The sequence below is a fragment of the Hakea prostrata genome, chromosome 11 (assembly GCF_041222555.1).
Source record: "Hakea prostrata isolate BN-2017 chromosome 11, UWA_Hpros_2, whole genome shotgun sequence".
NCBI lineage: Eukaryota > Viridiplantae > Streptophyta > Magnoliopsida > Proteales > Proteaceae > Hakea > Hakea prostrata.
The window spans coordinates 10,886,455-10,906,392 of record NC_142610.1 but is presented as its reverse complement, the minus strand read 5'-3'; the positions used below and the strand labels follow the sequence as shown (position 1 = coordinate 10,906,392).

Genomic DNA, 19,938 nt, shown 5'->3' with positions numbered 1-19,938 from the left:
GCATTATAGGATGATGTATGGAATCTAACTTTCATGGTATGGTAAGGTGGTTATTTTTTATTTCTTGTGTATCTTAAAGTGGATTAATAATGTTAGTTTGCTTTTTAACAAAATATTGTTATTGCATATATATATATATATATATATATATATATATGTTACTAATTTATTAAATCATTTTCAAATGATAAATATTGAGACACATAATCTCTTTTTTTAGGGAACCATGGTATAAATATACCCCCGTGTTCACTTATCCAAAAAATTCCGTATTGATATTACTCTCCGTTCTATCTTCTACCTTCTCTTAGCATAAGTTTCTCTTTAACAATGATGATTATTCAATTATTTTTTATGATTCATTTCATTTTATCAAGTTCTTTAATCTGAACGTTTATTCTTTTTTTTTTTTTGGTAGAAATCAAGTTCTTTACTTTCTTACCTTCTGTTCATAGTTTTAAAATATTTAACAAGCCTAGTATTATTTGGGTCTAAAGCCAATTTTGATCCCAATGCACATCAATTCTTGTTGGTCATATGAACATTTTTATCTTCAATAACACTAGCATCAAGCCATATTTTTACTATTTTAATCTTTGTCACAGCGGTTTTAGTTGATTCGTTACCAATTTATAAATTATGCCTCAGTAATAGACCATAATCTCAAGCTTTCTTAAATCACTTATATTTTATGAAGTCAAAAATATTAGAAATTTTCCAACGTTATTTCCTTTTCTCCAAAGCTAATTGCCTTGTCATCCTCATACAGATGATAATTAACATTTTTCTTCATATAACAATTGATACATAAATTAATTGTTTGAGTAAATACTGAGGCATACAAGGAAATGATAATAGGTATCCCTTACGTGAATGTAACTTAATAATTTAGCTTTCTAGTTTACATTCATTTTAATTTTGATATGTTCATATACTTGAATAGTTTGGAAGAAAACAAACGATCAGCATACATTAGCGTTCAATTTATTCACTTAGAGTTGCAACATGATGGTTACCTAATTTTCTTGTGCAAAATATCTGTATAATAATCTTCTACCTAGTTGATTACTAATAGTCTAATATCAGTAAGAATGAAAAGTTATCAAAATTTGATATTTATATGTTATATTTTTGTTGCAAAGTTGGTAGCCTAATGGAAGGAAGTCCATGCCCCATTACTAAGGTTTGAAGTATGCATTTATTTTTTTTTTTTTTAACGTTTATAAGAAAGAAAGGGTGCTCCTTGATGGTAATCATAACTTTTAGGCCAAACTCTCTTTATGACCAACAACAATTCTACAAGATCCATGAACAATTGACTCGAATGATGATTGGGCGACGACTTATGCTCCCATTAGACTTACCATGCCTCTTGGTTGAAATGTGACAAATGTAAAAACTATGTTTTTATTATTATTTTGATAGACAATAACTAATGATTTTCACCCACTTTATAATTGTGGATAATGAGAGACTAAGGGTCCATCACGGAACACAAAAAGGTACAATCTAGCTCCCATATTTATCTATTCTATTTAATTTGATCAAAATTTTTAATAGGAAATCATCCAATTCACTTCAATTTTTTGTTTTTATCAGAGATTGAAGATTAGATAGGTAGTCACTGTCAAAGTCTGCTTATATGCTACCCAAAAGAAAAAGAAAAAAGAAAGTTCAAGTTAGAAGCGAGGTTACAAAGCTCCCAAATTTAGAAGATAAATGATTTGCATATATCTAACCCTGCTAAACGTGGAAGTTAAATGCACTAGATACAACTTTTTGTTCATCGATAAACAATTAACTTAGTTTGCAATTGCCAAAATGTCTTAGTAAAGAACTTAGGGTTCAATTTCATTAAACAGATTCACTGTTACTTCTTTCCAAATGACTTAAACAAATACAATGCCCGAATCTATTCAGCATCTACAAGAAAACCTTTCAAAATTTTCACTAATATATATTCAATGTCTTTCTATATGTTATATTTCATTTATCTTTTTTCGTTTGTAATAAAATATCACTTTTCAATTATTGGTATTAATATTTTATTTTCAGACTATAAATTTATGAGAATAATGTACCCTTTTTTCCGAGTTATCAACTTATATTTTTGCATCTAAGTTTTTCGTGGGAAAATTTATGTATAACAATCTCAACAAAGGTCTCTCACAGCCACTCCAACCAACAATGGTGTCTATAAAAAGTTGAAATCAATTGTGCTCACCTTGCACCCCTTCACAATACATTTGGGAGGCTTCAGCACGTATAAGGAAAACCTAAGCATGTGTAACGAGCACCTGTGAGGGTAAGGATCTGAGTCCTCTGTGAATATAAATTCCATTGGGACCCTCAAAAGATTACTCAGTTGGCAATTACCAACAACTCTTTAATGAAGAAGTCATGAGTTCTAACTCTATAGTTAAATTATATATAAAAGCTATGTTGAACAAGGTCTAAATCTCACGATTCGACACGATGGTAGTCAGTACATTTTCATATTTGATATGATCAATGTGATACATAGAGATATGTCACTCCATTCGATTGCACTAAAAAACAGTGACCAGTACAATACAATACTTGGTATGAAACAATACAACAACAACAACAACAACAATAAGCCTTTTCCCAACTAAATGGGGTCGGCTACATGGATTCTTGCCCTCCAATCGGTTCTGTTCAAGGCCATGCTAGATACAAGGCCTAAGCTATACATATCCTTTCTCACCACTTCTCCTAAGGTTATCTTAGGTCTACCCCTAGCTCTTCTAGTTCCTTCAATATGGTATGAAACAATACATATCCTAAAATCACCTGACAAATAGATACTCAATATCGATAGTTTAAACCTTGACCTTGAAGATGTACTTGAAATACTAAACTAGCCCAGTTGACCTTCAGATCCAAAAAACAAACCCAAACTTCAACCACTGCATGGTACATGAGGTTGCATCTACTAAAATGTTTCACGTTTGATGCTAAAGCAGGCCTCATGAGCTTTATACGTGCACATGATGCAATGCCATCCTTGGAATTAAATGTTAACACAAGGTTTTCCTGAACATTGAATCCAAAACTTAATTTTTAAGAGTGGTTTTTCCGAAATAATATCACCAGATTCCACTCAAACCTTGCAGTCAGCAAGCATGACTCTGACCCATAATGTTGTCCTAGTTGAATACTAGATCAATGGATCATGCTCCTCTAGAGTTCATCATCAAGTATCACATACATGAAATGACAAATAAGTACTTCAAATTTTCTATTATTCGTATTTCCACTTATACCAAAAGAATTCAGATAAACACTCAACCTGTAATAGGTCAAGCCATCAAAACATAACCATGGAAGAACTGTAAGATGGTAATAAGGGATTTTTTTTTTTTTTACATAAATTTAAATGGACACAGATAAGAAAGAAGATTGCAAATAAAATAAAGTAGATATCTCTACATAGAAAGAATGCAAATTGAAACACCCCCCCTCCTTTTCTTCTGTTAATATCGACATATCTACAGGTCAAAGAAATAGTCTTCGCTTGGATCAGACTCTGCAAAAGAAAGGAAATTCTCTTAAAAGGCTTTTCCTGAATAAAGAAGAAAAACAGAAATGTTAAGACATACAGCCAATGAATGCCCAACTTTTGCTAAACAGAAGGTAGGCCCAGAATTAATATGAAATTCTGAACCATAAATACCAACATGTTAGAGATCTAAGCATTTGGATCATCGAGTCATCATCATTCTCTAAAATGGTCAAGACCCAACTCTTCTAAATTTGCATCAAATCCATTGATAACTCAAGAATAGCTGATCAAACTAAGATCCACCTACCACAAGTTAATGCCCTATATCAGATCATTTTCAACGACATCTTTGTGGCATAAACACTACCTAGAATATGACAATTCATTAGTATCTGAAAGGTCCAGAGCTTACCCAGGGATCTGCCATCTGGCCTTAGTAATTGGTGCCTGGGCAGGTCAAGTTATGCAGATTCATCACCAAATTGGGCTTGTTTGCCTAGGAGAAAGAAAGTTCTATACATAATGGGTGTTTAATCCCAAAGGTGCATGTTCAATACTGAATTAGCTAGTTTGTTTATCTAATTAGTTTATTTTTAGGTTAGGGTTAGTATTAATTGAATGGCTTCTACATGGTTAAATTTTAGTCGCAATCACCAGTGTCCTAGTGCTGCAGGATTAGGATTTTACAAGTCCAGCCATTTTAACTCTGTTTTCTTTGGTATTTCAGTTTGCTAGAGAGTCTAGGTCCTAATTGGTTAAGAGTTGGATTATGCCTAGCCTTTCCAGCATTTGAGTATATGTTGGAGATCTCTGCATACAGGTTGCAATGGTGGGAAGCATTGTGACGAATTTGATTAATCAAAAAAGAACGTATAGAGGTTTAAATTTCATGCTTGATCTAATCGAACCACCTTGCAGTGTAAAGCCCTGATGTTATTTTCTGTATCTCTTTTTATTCCATCATCTCTTCTTAAGCCATAAAATAATTTATTCTCGTATTTCTGCAACCAGAACATTCAATTCTAGACTCTCACATGCAAGGGATTTTTTCAGATCAAGCAAACCAGACAACTATTTCACTAAACTCTAGCCAAATCTTAAGGATCAAGTTTCAGTCAATTCTAACAGCCAACTGGCTGCAGAGTGAAATCTTGGTCTTACCCTTTGCCTTGTTTACAGATTTTATTGCAATTTAGGTTTGCTGATCCTATTAAGCTTGCAGTAAAGGTTACTTTCATGTCTGGACCATATATCTTATATTTGACTTCTGAACAAATTAATCTAGTTTCATGTCTGAAACCTACAACCTACCTGTAAAAGTTTCAGTCAATTCTGACAGCCAACTGGCTGCAGGAGTGAAATCTCTGTCTTACCCTATGCCTAGTACTCTGTTTTAAGATTTTGTTGCAATTTTGGTCTGCTGATCTTATTAAGCTATGGTGTGAAGGATACTTTCATGTCTGAAACCCTACATCCTCTCTTCAATCTCTGAACAAATTAATCTTGTTTTCTGTCTGAACCCCTACAATCTATATGTGACAAAGATGTTTGCAGTTTCAGTTTGCCGATCATGTTGCACTCTAGTTTTAAGTTTTAACCATCTGATTGATTGTAATTCTCAGCATAAATTCTTACTAGCTTACCACACTTGACCACTGTTTTAGGCCCATTCAACCACCTGATTCCCTAATACCAAGATTTCTCCAAATTTGAACTATCCTTTGAATAAAAGATTCCATTCTGATATCTGGTCTCAGTAATTCAAATCCAGGACCACATTACCAACTTACAGAACATTTATCCACTGCACCATCTCATCATAAATTTTTATTGATGTCGGAAAAGAGCTAGCAGGTTCATTTTTACACCTAGTTCTTGATCTTATTTAATAAAAATAGGGGCTGAAATATGTTAAAAATTGAAAACTGATGATTTTACTTTTCAGGAAGAGAAAATAAAATGTAGTAGCTAGCTAATCCATTCATGGAACCATACTTTCTACTAGATCACATGAAAGGAAGATAAGGTGTAATCACTTCAAATCCACATGGATAAGTTCATTCCATCGAATTTTTGACCATTGATCAACAATAACAAGCCTTATCCCAACACGGGGTCAGTTACATGGATTATTGCCTTCCAATCAGCTCTGTTTGAGGTCATACTAGATATAGGCCTAAGCAATGTATATCCTTTCTCACCACTTCTCATAAGGTCATCTTAGGTCTACCTCTAGCTCTTCTAATTCCCTCAATCTGGATTAATCACTTCTCCGTATAGCGGCATTTACAAGCCTCCATTGAAGGTGGTAATGCCAACAACTTCATCTACCATATTTTAATTCTTTGGGAAAAATCACTCTCTATATTATCTTTTTTATTTATGATTGAGCCAAGGTATCTAAAACAATCACCTTGAAAAATCTCCTTCTCATCATCCGCCCGGTCATGACCAAAGTTACAAATTAGATCTTCCGTTTCCATTCTACTTAGTTTAAAGCCTTTTGATTCTAAAGTTGTGCTCCATGATTTTAACTTGGTATTAATCCCTACTTGTGCCTCATCATCAACACAATATCATTAGCAAAAAACATAAACCAATGAACCTCATCTTGAACGTCTTTGGTTAATTTATGCATTATAAGTGCAAAGAAATATGGGCTAAAAGTTGATATAGTCCGACTATAATTGGGAATTTTCAAACGTTCATACAAATATAAAAATACAAAAAAATGAGATTCACCTGAAAAAACTCGGGAAAGAAAACTAGTTATATGTTGGAAAATGAGCAATTCTCAGCAACTTTTAACCCTTGCATGTCTCTTAGAAATGAAGGCTCCTAGATGCAATTGATGCCCTGTCATTAAGGTCAACAGAAAATGAAAACCAACTTAGTGGAGAAAGATAATTCATTTGATCCATAGAAAACATATGTAAGAATACAAAATTTACCAAGCTTGACGACATCGAACAGCTTCTTCACGAACTATCCTCTTCGGATCATCAAGAGCCTTTAAAATTGCCTGTAACACCTGAGAACAACAAAAAAATATTACATGGCCGTTTGTGAAGTGAAACACTAAAATAAAGAACAGTGATGTCATAGACCCAGTGGTAAGTGCCGCCTATTGTAAATGAGAAAAGTAGCCCTATAGACCTAGTTTTACAGCTGCCAACATGATTGGGATTATGTAATTTTTATAAACTACAGTAATAGCTGTCTGAACTCAATATAATGGGGAAAACACAGAATAGTGGAAAACAAAATGCAAGTCCCGTGTACTAAAGCAAAGCTAACCTGTGTTCTCATAGGATAAATCCTCACATAGGGTAGCCCAGATAAAGCAACCAGACATTGAATTGCTGTCTCTCGTACTAGCTGAATCATGCCAAGAAAGGTTAGTCTGAAAACATAGATTAACCTATAAAGGTCCTCAAGAGTTCAGAATAAGGATTATAAAAGGTATATAGAGAACATCTGTTAACAAGAAAATCAAGAACATAAAATATTGAAAGGCAAAATACGAAAGACATCGGTATTAACTATCCAGATTCCACAAGCAAAGTAAAAAACACAAATTAGTTCACTCTTAATGTTCCAAAACCCAAACTGAGGATTAAATTGTTTTTTAATTAGCATATTTGGATAATTTTATCCCATTGGTTAATTAAATGCATTTTATTCCTGCAATAAATTACACTAAACTCTTATCGTCATTATCCTAAAAGGTAAAGGTTGGGCACACCACCTGTTGTGTATCTCCCTGCCAAACCGCCCTCCCCAAACCCCCAATAAGAAAAAATCCCAAAAGACCTTTTGAAAGAACCCTCTTGCCATTTCTGTATGATGCCTCATCCCACACTCCCTTGCTGCGCCCCCCCCCCCAAAAAAAAAAAAAAAAAAATGCTTACTGGACACTAGCAGCATTCCAATACGGTACCCTTACTGAAAGAAGCTTAACCCTTCAATGTAGGGCACCAATACAAATTAAGAAACTCCACCTAACAATGTGCCAAGACTCAGCTTATTTCTCTCCCAATAACTGAGTACCCAAAGATGCAGCTCAAGGAAAACCTAGTACTAGGGGTGTCAATTTTCAACCCGAACCGTTGAAACCGGACCGAACCGGTCCGTTATAGCCCGAACCGGCCCGAACCGAACCTTAATGGGCTGTGTTTGGGCTGAAGACCCTCAGCCCGACGGTTTCGGGGCTGGGCCGGGCCAGCCCATGTGCGGCCCGCTAGCCCGCCGGTGGCCCGACCCCGCCCCGTTAACCCGTTTGAATAAATAAAAAATTAAAAAAAAAAACCCTTATTCCTTTGGTTATGGCGCATTAACTCATTGTTCAACTTCAACCCACCCCCGTTTCATATTCTTGAGATTTAAATTTTAAATTTCAAAATTTTCATTATTTTAATTTTTAAATTTTACCAAACGGTAGCAAATCCTATTTGGCTATTTCATTTAATTTTAGAAACCTACCACCTTAGTTTTCATTTAATTTTAGGCGCCCGTTTCATATTCTTGAGAATTTAAATTTTAAATTTCAAAATTTTCATTATTTTAATTTTAAATTTTACCAAACGGTAGCAAACCCTATTTGGCTATTTCATTTAATTTTAGAAACCTACCGCCTTAGTTTTCTACCAAAAACAAAAAGAACCTAATGCCTTAATTCCTTATCGGTTAATCCTTACCGTTGCTTTCGGTTTCACTTTTAGTTGCGTTTCTTTCACTGCTTCGTAGGTTTTCACTTTTACAATTTTACTTTCTCTGTTCGCTACTTTCACATTTTACCACTCTCTGCAATCTATTTCTTATCACAGTAATTTTAGTTGAGCCTTCATATAAATCTAATTTCATTGGGTGAAGATTGTAAGGTTGACCTACACATGATAGAGAATCTAAATTTTTTATTTTTTGGGGTTGGGGGTGTTTGGATCAAGGCATCAAGCTAATGCCATCACTAGATTTACTTGGAGTCTTCTTCCTCTCTCTATCGTAGTTTTTTGTGTGAAGAGTTGAGGAAAAATAAAAATAAAAATAAATTTCAATATTGATTTTTAATTTAGTCCAAACCGTTAGCCCAAACCGAATCCAAACCGTTAGCCCAAACCGCTAACCAACCCGAACCCAAACCGCACCAAACCGAAACCGCACCGAAACCGTTTTTAAATGGGCTGTGTTTGGGCTGGGGGGTTTTCGCCCGACCGTTGCCCAGCCCGAAACCGCTCCAAACCGCACCGTTGACACCCCTACCTAGTACTATCCCCACCCCCACCAAAAAAAAAAAAAAAAAAAAGGAAGAAAAAGAAGAAGAAAAGTAGAGAGGAACCAATCCTATCCTCTGGTCTTCTTAATCCTCCCCCACTTCCAATTTCTTTTTATCCTCCATCGCTCTCCTCCTATACATGAAAGTTGTCACCAAGGAAAGAAGATGTGGGGTACCTTATTATCATTCCAACCACCACATGATTACCCCACCAGAAAGTCTAAACTTTTAGCAATTTAAAGTCTTCAGCACATCCCTCTGCCATTTCACTTAGTAATTTGGTTCTGGCTTTGAGTACCCCCGAGAAAAGATTTGCTAAATATTTCTACAAGAATTGGTGCTCCAATTAGAATCTTTTTTCCTCCACAATTGATCTGTTGTAGAAATGAGCATCATACTTGTTATTCAATAACAGCGTAGCCTTATCCCAACCTGATGGGTCAGCCACATGGATCCTAGAAGAGATAGAAACAAAATAATAATCATATAAGTGGGTCAGGGCATAGAACATCGACAAAAACTCTAGGCCATTTACTGTAGCTAGAAACTGCTTCTTAACAACCCGACATTGCTTGGTTTGAAAATGGAGGGCAACATAGAAGACAGCATCACATCATCGAAGGGCAGCTAAAAGGGGTCAACTGCATACATCTTTCATCTCCAATCAACTCTGTTAGAGGCCATAGTAGGAAAAGGCCAAAGCAAAGCATGTCTTTCTTCACCACTTCCCCTGTGGTTCTTTTGGCACCCTTAATTAAGAACAGATCATTTTTCTAAACTGAGGCATCCAGAGGACTCATTTAAACACTGCCTCAAATGACTTTCTCTAAGTTAATCATCGTGAAGGAGTGACTCCTAACTCAGTGAGTGACTGCTATCTAGTGATGTCAGCAGGTTTTTTAATTTAAAGACAATTTTGCCCTTTTTAATTATATGTACCACCTAAACTTAAGATTCTTGACCGTAGTTTTTTTATTTTTTATTATTAAGGAGTCTTAGTCATTCATTCTTTCTCATCATAGAGCAGCACTGTCTGCAACTTCCCCTTGCAGCTGCAACACCGCCATCCTGCAACTCAACCTACGGTACCATCCCCGTTTCTTTTCCCCTCAAGATCCATACTGACGACAAGGAAGTCAATGTTGTGGGTTTGACAAAATCAAATTAGAAGCTTGGCAGTAGCCAGGTCTAACCCCAATCCTTGGTACAGCAGGCTATTCTCATCAAAGCATTTTTGGGGAAAATTTGGCTGACTTTAGCTGATCTGGAACAAAATCAGGTGAATTTTTTTTTCTTGCTTCAAGAGAAGACCTATTGCCACGGAAATCAATAGAGAGCACAAGCAACTTTAAAAGAGTTTGTACTATTTCACATTCACTCTTCTATATGAACTCAATACTCAAATTTCATCACCAACTCTTGCGATTGGGTGAACTTCCCCCTCCATTTCTTTTCTTTTTTTCCTTACAGTTTCACCGCATTCTTCGATTCTTCTACTTCCCTTCTGCAATTTCTTTTACTCTTCTCTCTGTTTCTGGTAGTAGCAGCAGGCACTTTACCTTGGCATCACCCATCAATTTCCACGTTGTTTGGCCACTTTGTCAATAAATGACTTCAGGAAGTCTTCTTTCAAGTGCCACCACCACCATACCATAGGCAGATTAGGCTCAATTATCTTACGACTGTGGTGACACACATCCATGACCACCAATTGATGTTGAGTAGCTAAGTGCTACAAACAACAAGAATTGCACCTAATCCCAACGACTCAGCTTTAAAAGAGTTTGTGCTCCTTCACATTCACTCTTCTATATGACACTCAATACCCAAATTTCATCACCAACTCTTATGATTGTTTGAACTTCACCCTCCTTATTTTCTTACAGTTTCTCCCCATTTCTTCGATTCTTCTACTTCCCTTCCGCAATTTCTTTTACTGTTCTCTCTCCATTACTGGTAGTAATAGAAGGCCCTCACATTGGCATTACCAATAATTTCCTAATTTGTTGGGCCACTTTGTGAAAAATAACTTCAGGAAGTCTTCTTTCAAGTACTGCCACCACCAGATCACAGGCGGAGTAGGCTCCATCATCTTACAGTGGTGAGACACATCCATGACCAGATATTGATATTGAGTAGTTAAGCTCTACAAACAACAATAATACCACCTTATCCCAACTAAAGGGTTTGCTACATGGATACTTGCCCTCCAACCAACTCTATTCAAGCCCTCAAGGTCACACTTATAATTAGGCCAAATCTATGCATGTTTTTTCCCACTACTCTTAAGCTATTCGTTGGTGTAACTTTACAGTCCTCACAGAGCAATGTCTCAGACCTTCTACTTGGGAAGGAATCTAGTTGGCTATTATGATTCCATTTCTGTACAGTTGTACAGAACTAAATGCTTCCCTTTCTTTTCAGAAAGGGCATTTACATGGATTGACAATAATGAACCACATAATTGGATAATCCAGAACTGAGATATGCTCCATATTCTCGCACCAAACTCAGGCATATACTCTTTCACTGCCTCTACATTCTCCCCAAGTCCCCATACATGTTCATTCAGATCACCCCCTGAAATAATCTTCTCTCCCTCGCTGATATATCATACTAATTTATCTTAGGGTCCCCAAAATTGTAACTAACTGGTTTTGCCCAATCCTACGGGGAAGGCAACCATTACCTCTTTTCTCCAATACCAGTTTGTTGTAAATAATCCAATCTACAAATTCTACACATGCTTCAATTGTTTTAATCCACTGCGAGTTCTAATAGTCTGTCGAATCAAGATCTGATACTTGGATTTCAACCAAGTTTCAACTAGTTAGAAATGAGATATGGTGGAAATGGGTTCAAACTCGAAACTAGATATTCTTTCTCTCAGCCAACTTAAGGAAGTGGCTTTGAGGAGAATAATGGTTTTCAGTCTGAACTGTTGTATACGGTATTTTCTTTTACCTACCAGGCTACCATACACAAAGCATGAACCATTTTCACGCAAAAATACAAACTGCAAATGCTACTAGGGGTTTTAGACCCAAGTTGAGCATTTACTGCTCTTGGACATTCACTGGAAAGAAGGAAAGCACTTATTAGTGTCATTTATCACTTACTAAATAATTTCAGTTGCTTGAGTACCCAAAATCAAATCTAACAAAAATAAATAAAATACTAAATTCCAAGGATAAAAAATCAAACCCCAGTCTAAGGGGAAAAAACACTAGACTTTCAGTGGTAGATCCAATTTTCAACTTGATAATGCTAGGGTTCTCCTCAAATCTAAAAATTTGACAAATCATTATACAGTAAAACACTGTGTAAAATGAGAAGCATGGTGAAATAATCTGTTATTACATGTTTAAGGATACCATCATTCACAGTGATTTTAGAGAGGATTTACCCACAGCAAATTAATTTGTTAAAATATTGCTAAAAATGGTAAGGACAATAAATAGAAAAAAATGTCTAAAAATTTAGTTTCATCCTAAGCTAATTTTAAACAGCAATAGCACAAATTAACTTCAGCTGGAACAAAACTACATAAAAAACCCAGTTGTTGTTCTTGAACTGGATGGTTGTCTTTTTAGCTTTTTTGAATTTTATTTTATAACTATTCCTATTGGATGCAAATAGGTGGCCTTCACTTATTAATAAATAAGATCTCACGTGAAATAACAAATACAAAACCAATAACTTAAATTTAAATATGATTGAAACCGAAATTTTAAAATTAGCGGAGGGAAGGAAGGGGGCAAGAGAGACTTTGTAATATAACAAAAATAGCAAAAAGGAAAGCCATTACGAATTAGATTATATCACTGGAGATAAATTACCAGCTTGTGGGAGTAGGAGACCAGTCCAACAAGGCGATCTATGATTAGATGAGCATTATCTGAAACGACATCTCGTTCTGCATGTAAAAAATTGTTAATAATTATCACTGTGTCTGAGAACTAAAATGTAGTTATTCTGCCTATTTAAAAAATATAACCATGAAGGAGAATTCACAAATCTCACCATAGAAGTTATGAACTATACCATATGTTAGACAACCTCAATATAAGATCAAAACAAATTTTGAAGAAAAACTGCAAATATAAAAATCCTTTTGCTGTTCCAGCTACCATTTTTGAATCTTGATTAAAGGAAAAATGATAACAATAAAACAAGCCCACACCTTGGTCATGCAATTGTCAACTCCTATCAGGTTCCAAAAATCAGAGGCTTGATGGAAAGGAAACAATAAATTTCCCAATGCTGCAAGCCAACTAGAAGGTCTTGGAACCTAAACAAGGATTTCAGGAAAATGGCAGAAAACAATAACACCGCCACTTCACTGAATCCATCAATTACAGGAAAGATTCCTAAGGAATTAAAAAGCGTTCTGCAACTAGAATGAAAACTGACCATGTATACAACCTTAGTACAACTACTGTAGGTAATAAAAAAATGGAGAAAAGATGAGGAAGAAGAAAAATAATGAGAACCAATCTGTTAGTGCAACCCTGGTAGTATTCCATTTACTCTTGAAGCTCCCACTTCATTCAATATATAAAATGAGTTAAGTGATACAAAAGGGAAATAAGAAACAAGCAAATAAAATGTAATATGAAAACTAACCTTGACTAGCAGTCAACTGTCTATTCTAAGTTTAACGCACCCATCAACCTAGACCACAGATATTGATCATGTACATGTTTTTGCAAATATAATCCATTCTAGCACTCCCCCAAAAACTTTGCAACTAGATCAGAAAGTCATTAGTCCATATGGAGATCCTTCTTGCATTCTCTATATCTTTCCAAAAGTCTTCTCAGTGAGTTAACTGCTTACAGTTCTATTGATGATATCCACGTTGGTTTCCCAAAATAGTGGTCTCCTTTTTAACCCTCTCCTGTAACTTCATCTTATGACTCATTTACTGTATACCTCTATAGTTATTACAGTTCAAATATCTCCTTTCTTATAAATCATGATTACTAATAAATTGGGACCACAAGGCTTTTCCTCCGATCACCTAGGATTTCCTCATGGTCATAATCTTGCTAAGAAGCTTGATTAGCCAAATACACCATAAAGTAATAGGATCTTCCCCACCTCAAATTCGTACAGGTTGGGTTCTTTACTAACCGTTTCTTTAGGGTATCTTTTGTATATGGGTGGCATATTTAAATGTCTGGGTTACAAAGGTAATTCTGTACATGCACATCTTTGAATTAAATTTAGAAAGTAGATAGTTACATTGGTGATCAGGATCTGCAATTAGATCAATTATTCTAATTGTGAGACATGTTCATGTTTCTCTCTTATCTTCTTCATTGTTCTCCCACTCTTCTTTTTCATTTCTTCTTGTCCCTTAGATATTGAAGTTTGGTTATAAGGTCCTACAATTTTAACATGGTATAGGAGCACTAGTAATCATACTACTTCCCTTTTTCTTCTGGTTATCCTTCTCGGTTTCTATTCCATGGGTGTGCAGCCACCTAGTGCTGCACATAGCTAATGAAATGTAGAGACTCCCTTATCATTGATGGAGTGCTTAATGTCTGATTACACCCCTGCAGCTGATATGAAGACAATACTGTTTCCACTATCTGCTACAGATATTGAGTTCTTCCAACAAGAAGAAGATTCTGGAAAATTAACCTCAATATCTTGAGGTTTTTCTGAGATTCCCGCATGACTCATGATTTCAACTTGCTGTTTGTTGCCAGACGATGTTTTCTGGTGATAGTTCCCTTAGGTTTATGATTTTTCCTGGGCAGCTTGTTTATCCTATTGGACTTCTTTTAGCACTCCTATCTCCTTTCCTTCTTTGATTTCCCTTTTGTTGATTTTTTGGATTTTCTACTTGGCCACTTGTCATGGCTGAGACCAAGACCGCAATAGATGTGGTGAATGTCCAGATTACATCAATAAAAGTTAAAAGGCAGTTCCAGTTATCACGGCTCAAGCTGTTTGGGTTCACATTACCAACAAGCATAAGTTACTGTTTCTTAATTCCAACTCCCCTGCCTTTGATTTGAAGAATATAATGAAAGGGTCAAAGTCAATGCTATAATTCTGATTTGGTTATGGAAAAGTACTGAACCAGACATCACTGCTAATGTAATGTTTCATACTACTCCAAAGGGGCTATGGGAGGATCTGGAAGAGACATACTGTCTTAAAAAGAGTATGACTTAAATATGATTTGCATGAGAAATTGTCCCAGTTTCAGCAATCCGACAGGCCTCTACAAGCATGGAACTAATTTTTGTTGAAACCGACCAAAATTTCAGCCTAGTGCAAAACCGAGACGAAACTTGACATGAAAAAAATGTACCAAGTTTCAGTCCATCACGGTCGAAATCTCGATCCATCTTAGTCCATCTCGACTGTTTCAACTGGGATGGACCGAAGGTCCATCTTCTTTCTTTAAATTACCTAGTTTCAATTAGATATGCATATTTCGCAGATCTTGTCTCAGTACTGCGCCTCCAGTTTCTCAAATCTGAACCTAAGATCCATCAAATCCCTATTTCTCTCTCAAATTCCAACACTCCACTGTTTACAAACATTTAATTTGTTGAATTGTTGGGGATTAAATACACCTTGAAGTTCTGTATGTATATTCATCCCAAAGTTTTGATTTCTTGATAATTGATGCATCAAAACATGTTTGTTTCATTTTAAATCAATAGATGTTTAGTTTAGAAGCATAATCTATGAACGTATGTTGTTTACTTTTTCTTTTTCTTTTTCTTTTTGGGGGGGGGGGGGGGGAGAAGTGCTAATATTTCTTAAATTTCATGGTTTTAGAAACTCATTTCTGCATAATGTATTTTTGAAAAGAAAAGAAAAAGTATTTATACATGATAGATGACATTGAATTTATTATATGTGAGACAATATCACTTGAACTATGTTGTGATGGTGTCGAATTTATTTTTCTGTTGTTAATTATGTATTTAATTTATTTGAAAATTATTGCATATTTTGCTGTAATTATTTAAGAATTGATTAAAAAATAGCAATTTTTGCTCATTTAGTTTGTGGCTATCATTTTATTGAACATTCCATTTGATTTTATGAAACATTTAAAGTACTTCTATTAGAATTTACAACTCTTTGTATTTGTCGGAAGACTCGGAACAGACATGTCTCTCAATTAGTAGGATATGAATGAGTACTTTTCATTGAGTTTTTAAAATGCAAAATACCTCTTTCCATTGTGTAAATTATGTTTCAAATACAGGATTTCTTTATCTTCTAAGTTTAACTATTTTTTCTAGAAAACTTCACTCTCAAATTACCTCAGAATTTCTTTTTCATTAGTTTTGCAAACAAGAGTTTATTTTACTTTCATTGTTTCCAATTACTTCTTTTCTCTTCTTTTCATATCCTCATATATATATATATTTTTTCTATTTCTATATGTTTTACTCTCATTTTATCTTTCTGTTTTCCATAACTCTTCGACGAGTATTACATGCATTTTGTCCCAACCAAGAAAACAAGAACAATGAGTTACTCCAAACTGTTGAGAGATAAAAGGAAAGGAAGGATGCCAGTAAAATGGGGGGGGGGGGGAATCAATAAACACCAACGTTTATATATAATGAGTCACACTACAAGTCTACAAAAAAAGCAGGAAAGCTTATGTTGAACTAAGCAATATAAATGAACTCAACATCATCTATATATCATAATAATTCAGCGTAAAATAACAATCCCCACCATGTTCATCTGTCAAGATTGCAGATAGGGTCAGTAGGAGGCTGTAGACTTGATCCTTATCCAGAACATCTAAGCTCAAAATGGACAAGGCATCCAATATGACAGCAATAAGCTGCAAAAGAAAATAATACTTTACTGACTACATAACAAGATGAAAGTGATTCTTTAACCTTAGTATCCTTTCCAGAAATGCTTTCAAAAATAGGAGGAGCTAACTTTCATTACTCACCTTCTTTGCTTCAGCTACAACGGCAATGACTGGAGTACCAGAAACGAGATGCGCAAAAGCTCGATACACCATATGTCTGAATAATGTTCCAGTGTCAATAAAGGAACCAAATATTGCCATTGGAATGGGTGATAATACATAGTCAACCACCAAAAATAGCAGGTTCATAGTGGGTCACATTAATTTAATGACGGCACATTTTTCACTACCATCCAAAATTCAGAAGAAATCAGAAAACAACTAAAACAAGTTTACATTTATCCCCAAAAAGGGCAAGTTCCATAAAGGAATTCAGGAGATGAGGTGAATTTGAAGATTTCCAATGGTTTATAGGAAAAACAGAAGTGAGACCAATTATCTGAAATTTTGATGTTTCTAGAGTGCATAGTTTAAGAATATTCCTATAAAAACAGAAGTGAGACCAATTATCTGAAATTTTGATGTTTCTAGAGTGCATAGTTTAAGAATATTGGTAATGCAGTCCTTGATTCAATATATAATCAACTAGGAGCAAGGTATTCTAAGAGCCAACAACAACTAAGCTCAAATTTAAAAAATTAGGGTTAGGGTTTACTGAAATTCGAAATTAGGATTTCTAGGGTGTGTAGATCGAATTCGTGGCTGGGTTTTGGGTTGTACCCTGATTGGGAGTGATGTGAACAGGGTTGACTCCCCTTGGCCGGAACCCAAGAGTGGGCCCCACGTCCACTCCTAAGGGTGCACCTAGGGCTGGCCGAACCCTATTGGGATATTTTGGTCACTTTAGCCCAAATTTAGCTGCTGGTTTATTTTTCAGAATTTTATTTTTAATTTTGTTGAGAACTTTCTGTTAGTTTAGAAGTCCAGTTTCAGTTAAGAGTTCTAGAGAGTCTTGGGACTCTTTAAAGATAAGATTCCCAACCATCTTTATTTACAAGAAGAGTTCCTTGGTGTTTTAAGTCTTAGGGGAAATCTGTTTTCAAGGAGATTCCATTAAATCTTCTATTATTTATTTCAATGGTTGTGATTAATGTGGTTGGGTCCTAATCTGTAAAGGAATCCACTTAGAGTCAGGGTCTTTTAGTAGGCTATAAATAGTCTATTCTTTCCATGTATTTCTTACGTCTAGATGAATAAAATTTAGTGATAATCACAGCCAAGAAAGGTGCAGCAGTGTCCTCTCTGGGTAGGATCTTGCGGTTGTCTAATTCTCTCAAATTCTCTCTCTTTCCTGCGATCCAGCAAAGCAGTCCAGCAATGCTACAGCAGCCAATCAACAATCCCAGCGAGCATCCATCCAGAAATTCTGCAAACCAGCGAGTGATTCCCCTTCCCCAATCCCTGCGCTACTTCCTCTTTTTCCCTTCTTCCCCTACCCTGCACAACCCTAGTTTTTCCCCTCCCCTTGCTGCCACACTACTGGCAGCACCTTCCCAGGCCCCACAATCCCTAACCCCACCCCCCAAAAGGCAAGAGAGAGAGAGAGAGAAAGAGAGAAAAGAAAGAAAGAAAACCTACCACTACCACACTGCTGTGCACCTCCCCTTGTTTCCCCACGATCCCCTAAACCCCTCCCCCTACTCCCATGACATTGCCCCCTCCCTTCCCCCTCCTAACCCTTTCGGCCCTGTCTTCCACCCCCTACTGATTTGATGCAAATCTGAAAAACAGAAAAGAAAGAAAGAAAGAAAGAGGAAAAAAGAAAAAGAAAAGAAAAGATTCAAAAGAATGCCCAAGCCATCCAAGAATCTCCCAAGTGATAATCCAAACCTTTTCCCATATCCCCTTACACATTTCCTTTGAGCTCTATGGTAATTTTGGGAATCTCAAACCAGCCCATACAGATTTTGTTAAAACCCTAACAACCCCTAAGATCCCAATTTTGTTTCCTTATCTTTCCCTCCAATTCGCATCTAAATCACAACAACCCACATCATTCATAAGAGCTTCCCACAACTTTCCAGTAACCCTCAGACATCCCAATATTTTCTATTTTATTTGCTAGAAGATTCTGGGCAAACCCTATATTTTAGGGTAGAAACCCTAACCCTATAATTGGGTTCACATCAGGGAGAGAGTCGCCCAATCTAAAAATAGGCTAGAACTGAGTCAACTGACAGTTTGATGGATCCAAAAATTGGTTCTTCCCAAAAGAAACTACTAGCGCAAAATTCTAGGGTTCAGCTTAGCTAAGACAGCAACAAGATTCGAACAGTTTCAACAGAAAAGTATATATATATATATATATGAAGTTATGATTTTATGAACCAAGGAGAATGAAAATCCAGTGGTTGGATTGGCAGGCAGTATCTCTGTGACAAATACCTAGTATGTTCTAGAAGAGACTTGCAAGTTTTTGACAGCAGCTTACTTGAACGGAAAATTTTGGAATTATGATAGTTAGATGCTTAGATGGTGAATGTAGATTGTTATATAGGGTGCTGTAGGTACAAATTGAATGAATTCTAACGGTGAATTTGGGCTGTTGGTGGATAGATATAAACAAGGTTTCCATAAACGAAACAGAAGTTAACAGGGGTGAAAGGGGTCGGGAATTAACAAACTAGATTCTTCTTACCAATGGAGCAAGCTTCCCAAGCAGCAGTCTTGTAATGACAGAACTAGCAGAAGACTGATTCCACAGTCAGGAAGAGGAACTAGGGTTCCAAGCAGCTAGCACCAATGGCTGCATCTTGGACTTGGACCCATATGGGAACTGGACTTTAAACACCAGCAGCTTCTCCAAGCAAGAAGATAATCGCACTAGAGTTTGCTCAAGAAGTTTAACATAAACAGATTGTCACTACTTAGTACATACTACACAAGCAAGCCAGTGTTTGGGCAGCTATTTCACACATTTGGTGGGTACGCAATCTCAAGAGATGAAATAACAATTCCAGAACCATGGACTTGATTTGGAAAGCCAATTGTCTTCATGTTTGTTCTAGACTTCAGTCTTTGCCCCACCCCCACTATTTTGTATACCCCAGTGAACAGGCACATTGTTATCACCTGGGGTATAGGTTGTTAGTGTTGTCGCCCTGTCTGGTTGTCTCCCCCCACCCCCACCCCCCTTCTTTCAGACTTTCCTTCTCTTCCTTGGATAATGGTTATTTATCACTAAAAAAGAAAATGACAAACTGAACTAATTTGATCCATCCCATCAAGTTGGACAATTATAGGGGCTAATCAGCCTTACAGAACTAA

General features: G+C 36.1%; 1 protein-coding gene across 3 annotated transcripts in view; it reads right to left on the bottom strand.

The window, feature by feature from the left end:
* Positions 1–3,113: 3,113 nt before the first annotated feature.
* MET18 (ARM repeat superfamily protein) overlaps positions 3,114–19,938 on the bottom strand; it is a 49,584-nt gene continuing 32,759 nt past the window's right edge. For 2 of the 3 annotated variants that reach the window (XM_089139432.1, XM_089139433.1), the window contains exons 15-21: positions 16,753–16,828; positions 16,524–16,635; positions 12,638–12,714; positions 6,824–6,904; positions 6,478–6,557; positions 6,269–6,382; positions 3,115–3,550 (exon numbers count right to left, since the gene is read on the bottom strand). In XM_089139432.1, the coding sequence (XP_088995558.1) occupies positions 6,349–6,382; positions 6,478–6,557; positions 6,824–6,904; positions 12,638–12,714; positions 16,524–16,635; positions 16,753–16,828 (460 nt within the window). In that variant the 3' untranslated portion in view covers positions 3,115–3,550; positions 6,269–6,348. Of the gene's footprint in view, positions 3,551–6,268; positions 6,383–6,477; positions 6,558–6,823; positions 6,905–12,637; positions 12,715–16,523; positions 16,636–16,752; positions 16,829–19,938 lie in introns of all 3 variants that reach the window. The other variant, XM_089139434.1, reaches the window with a different exon arrangement.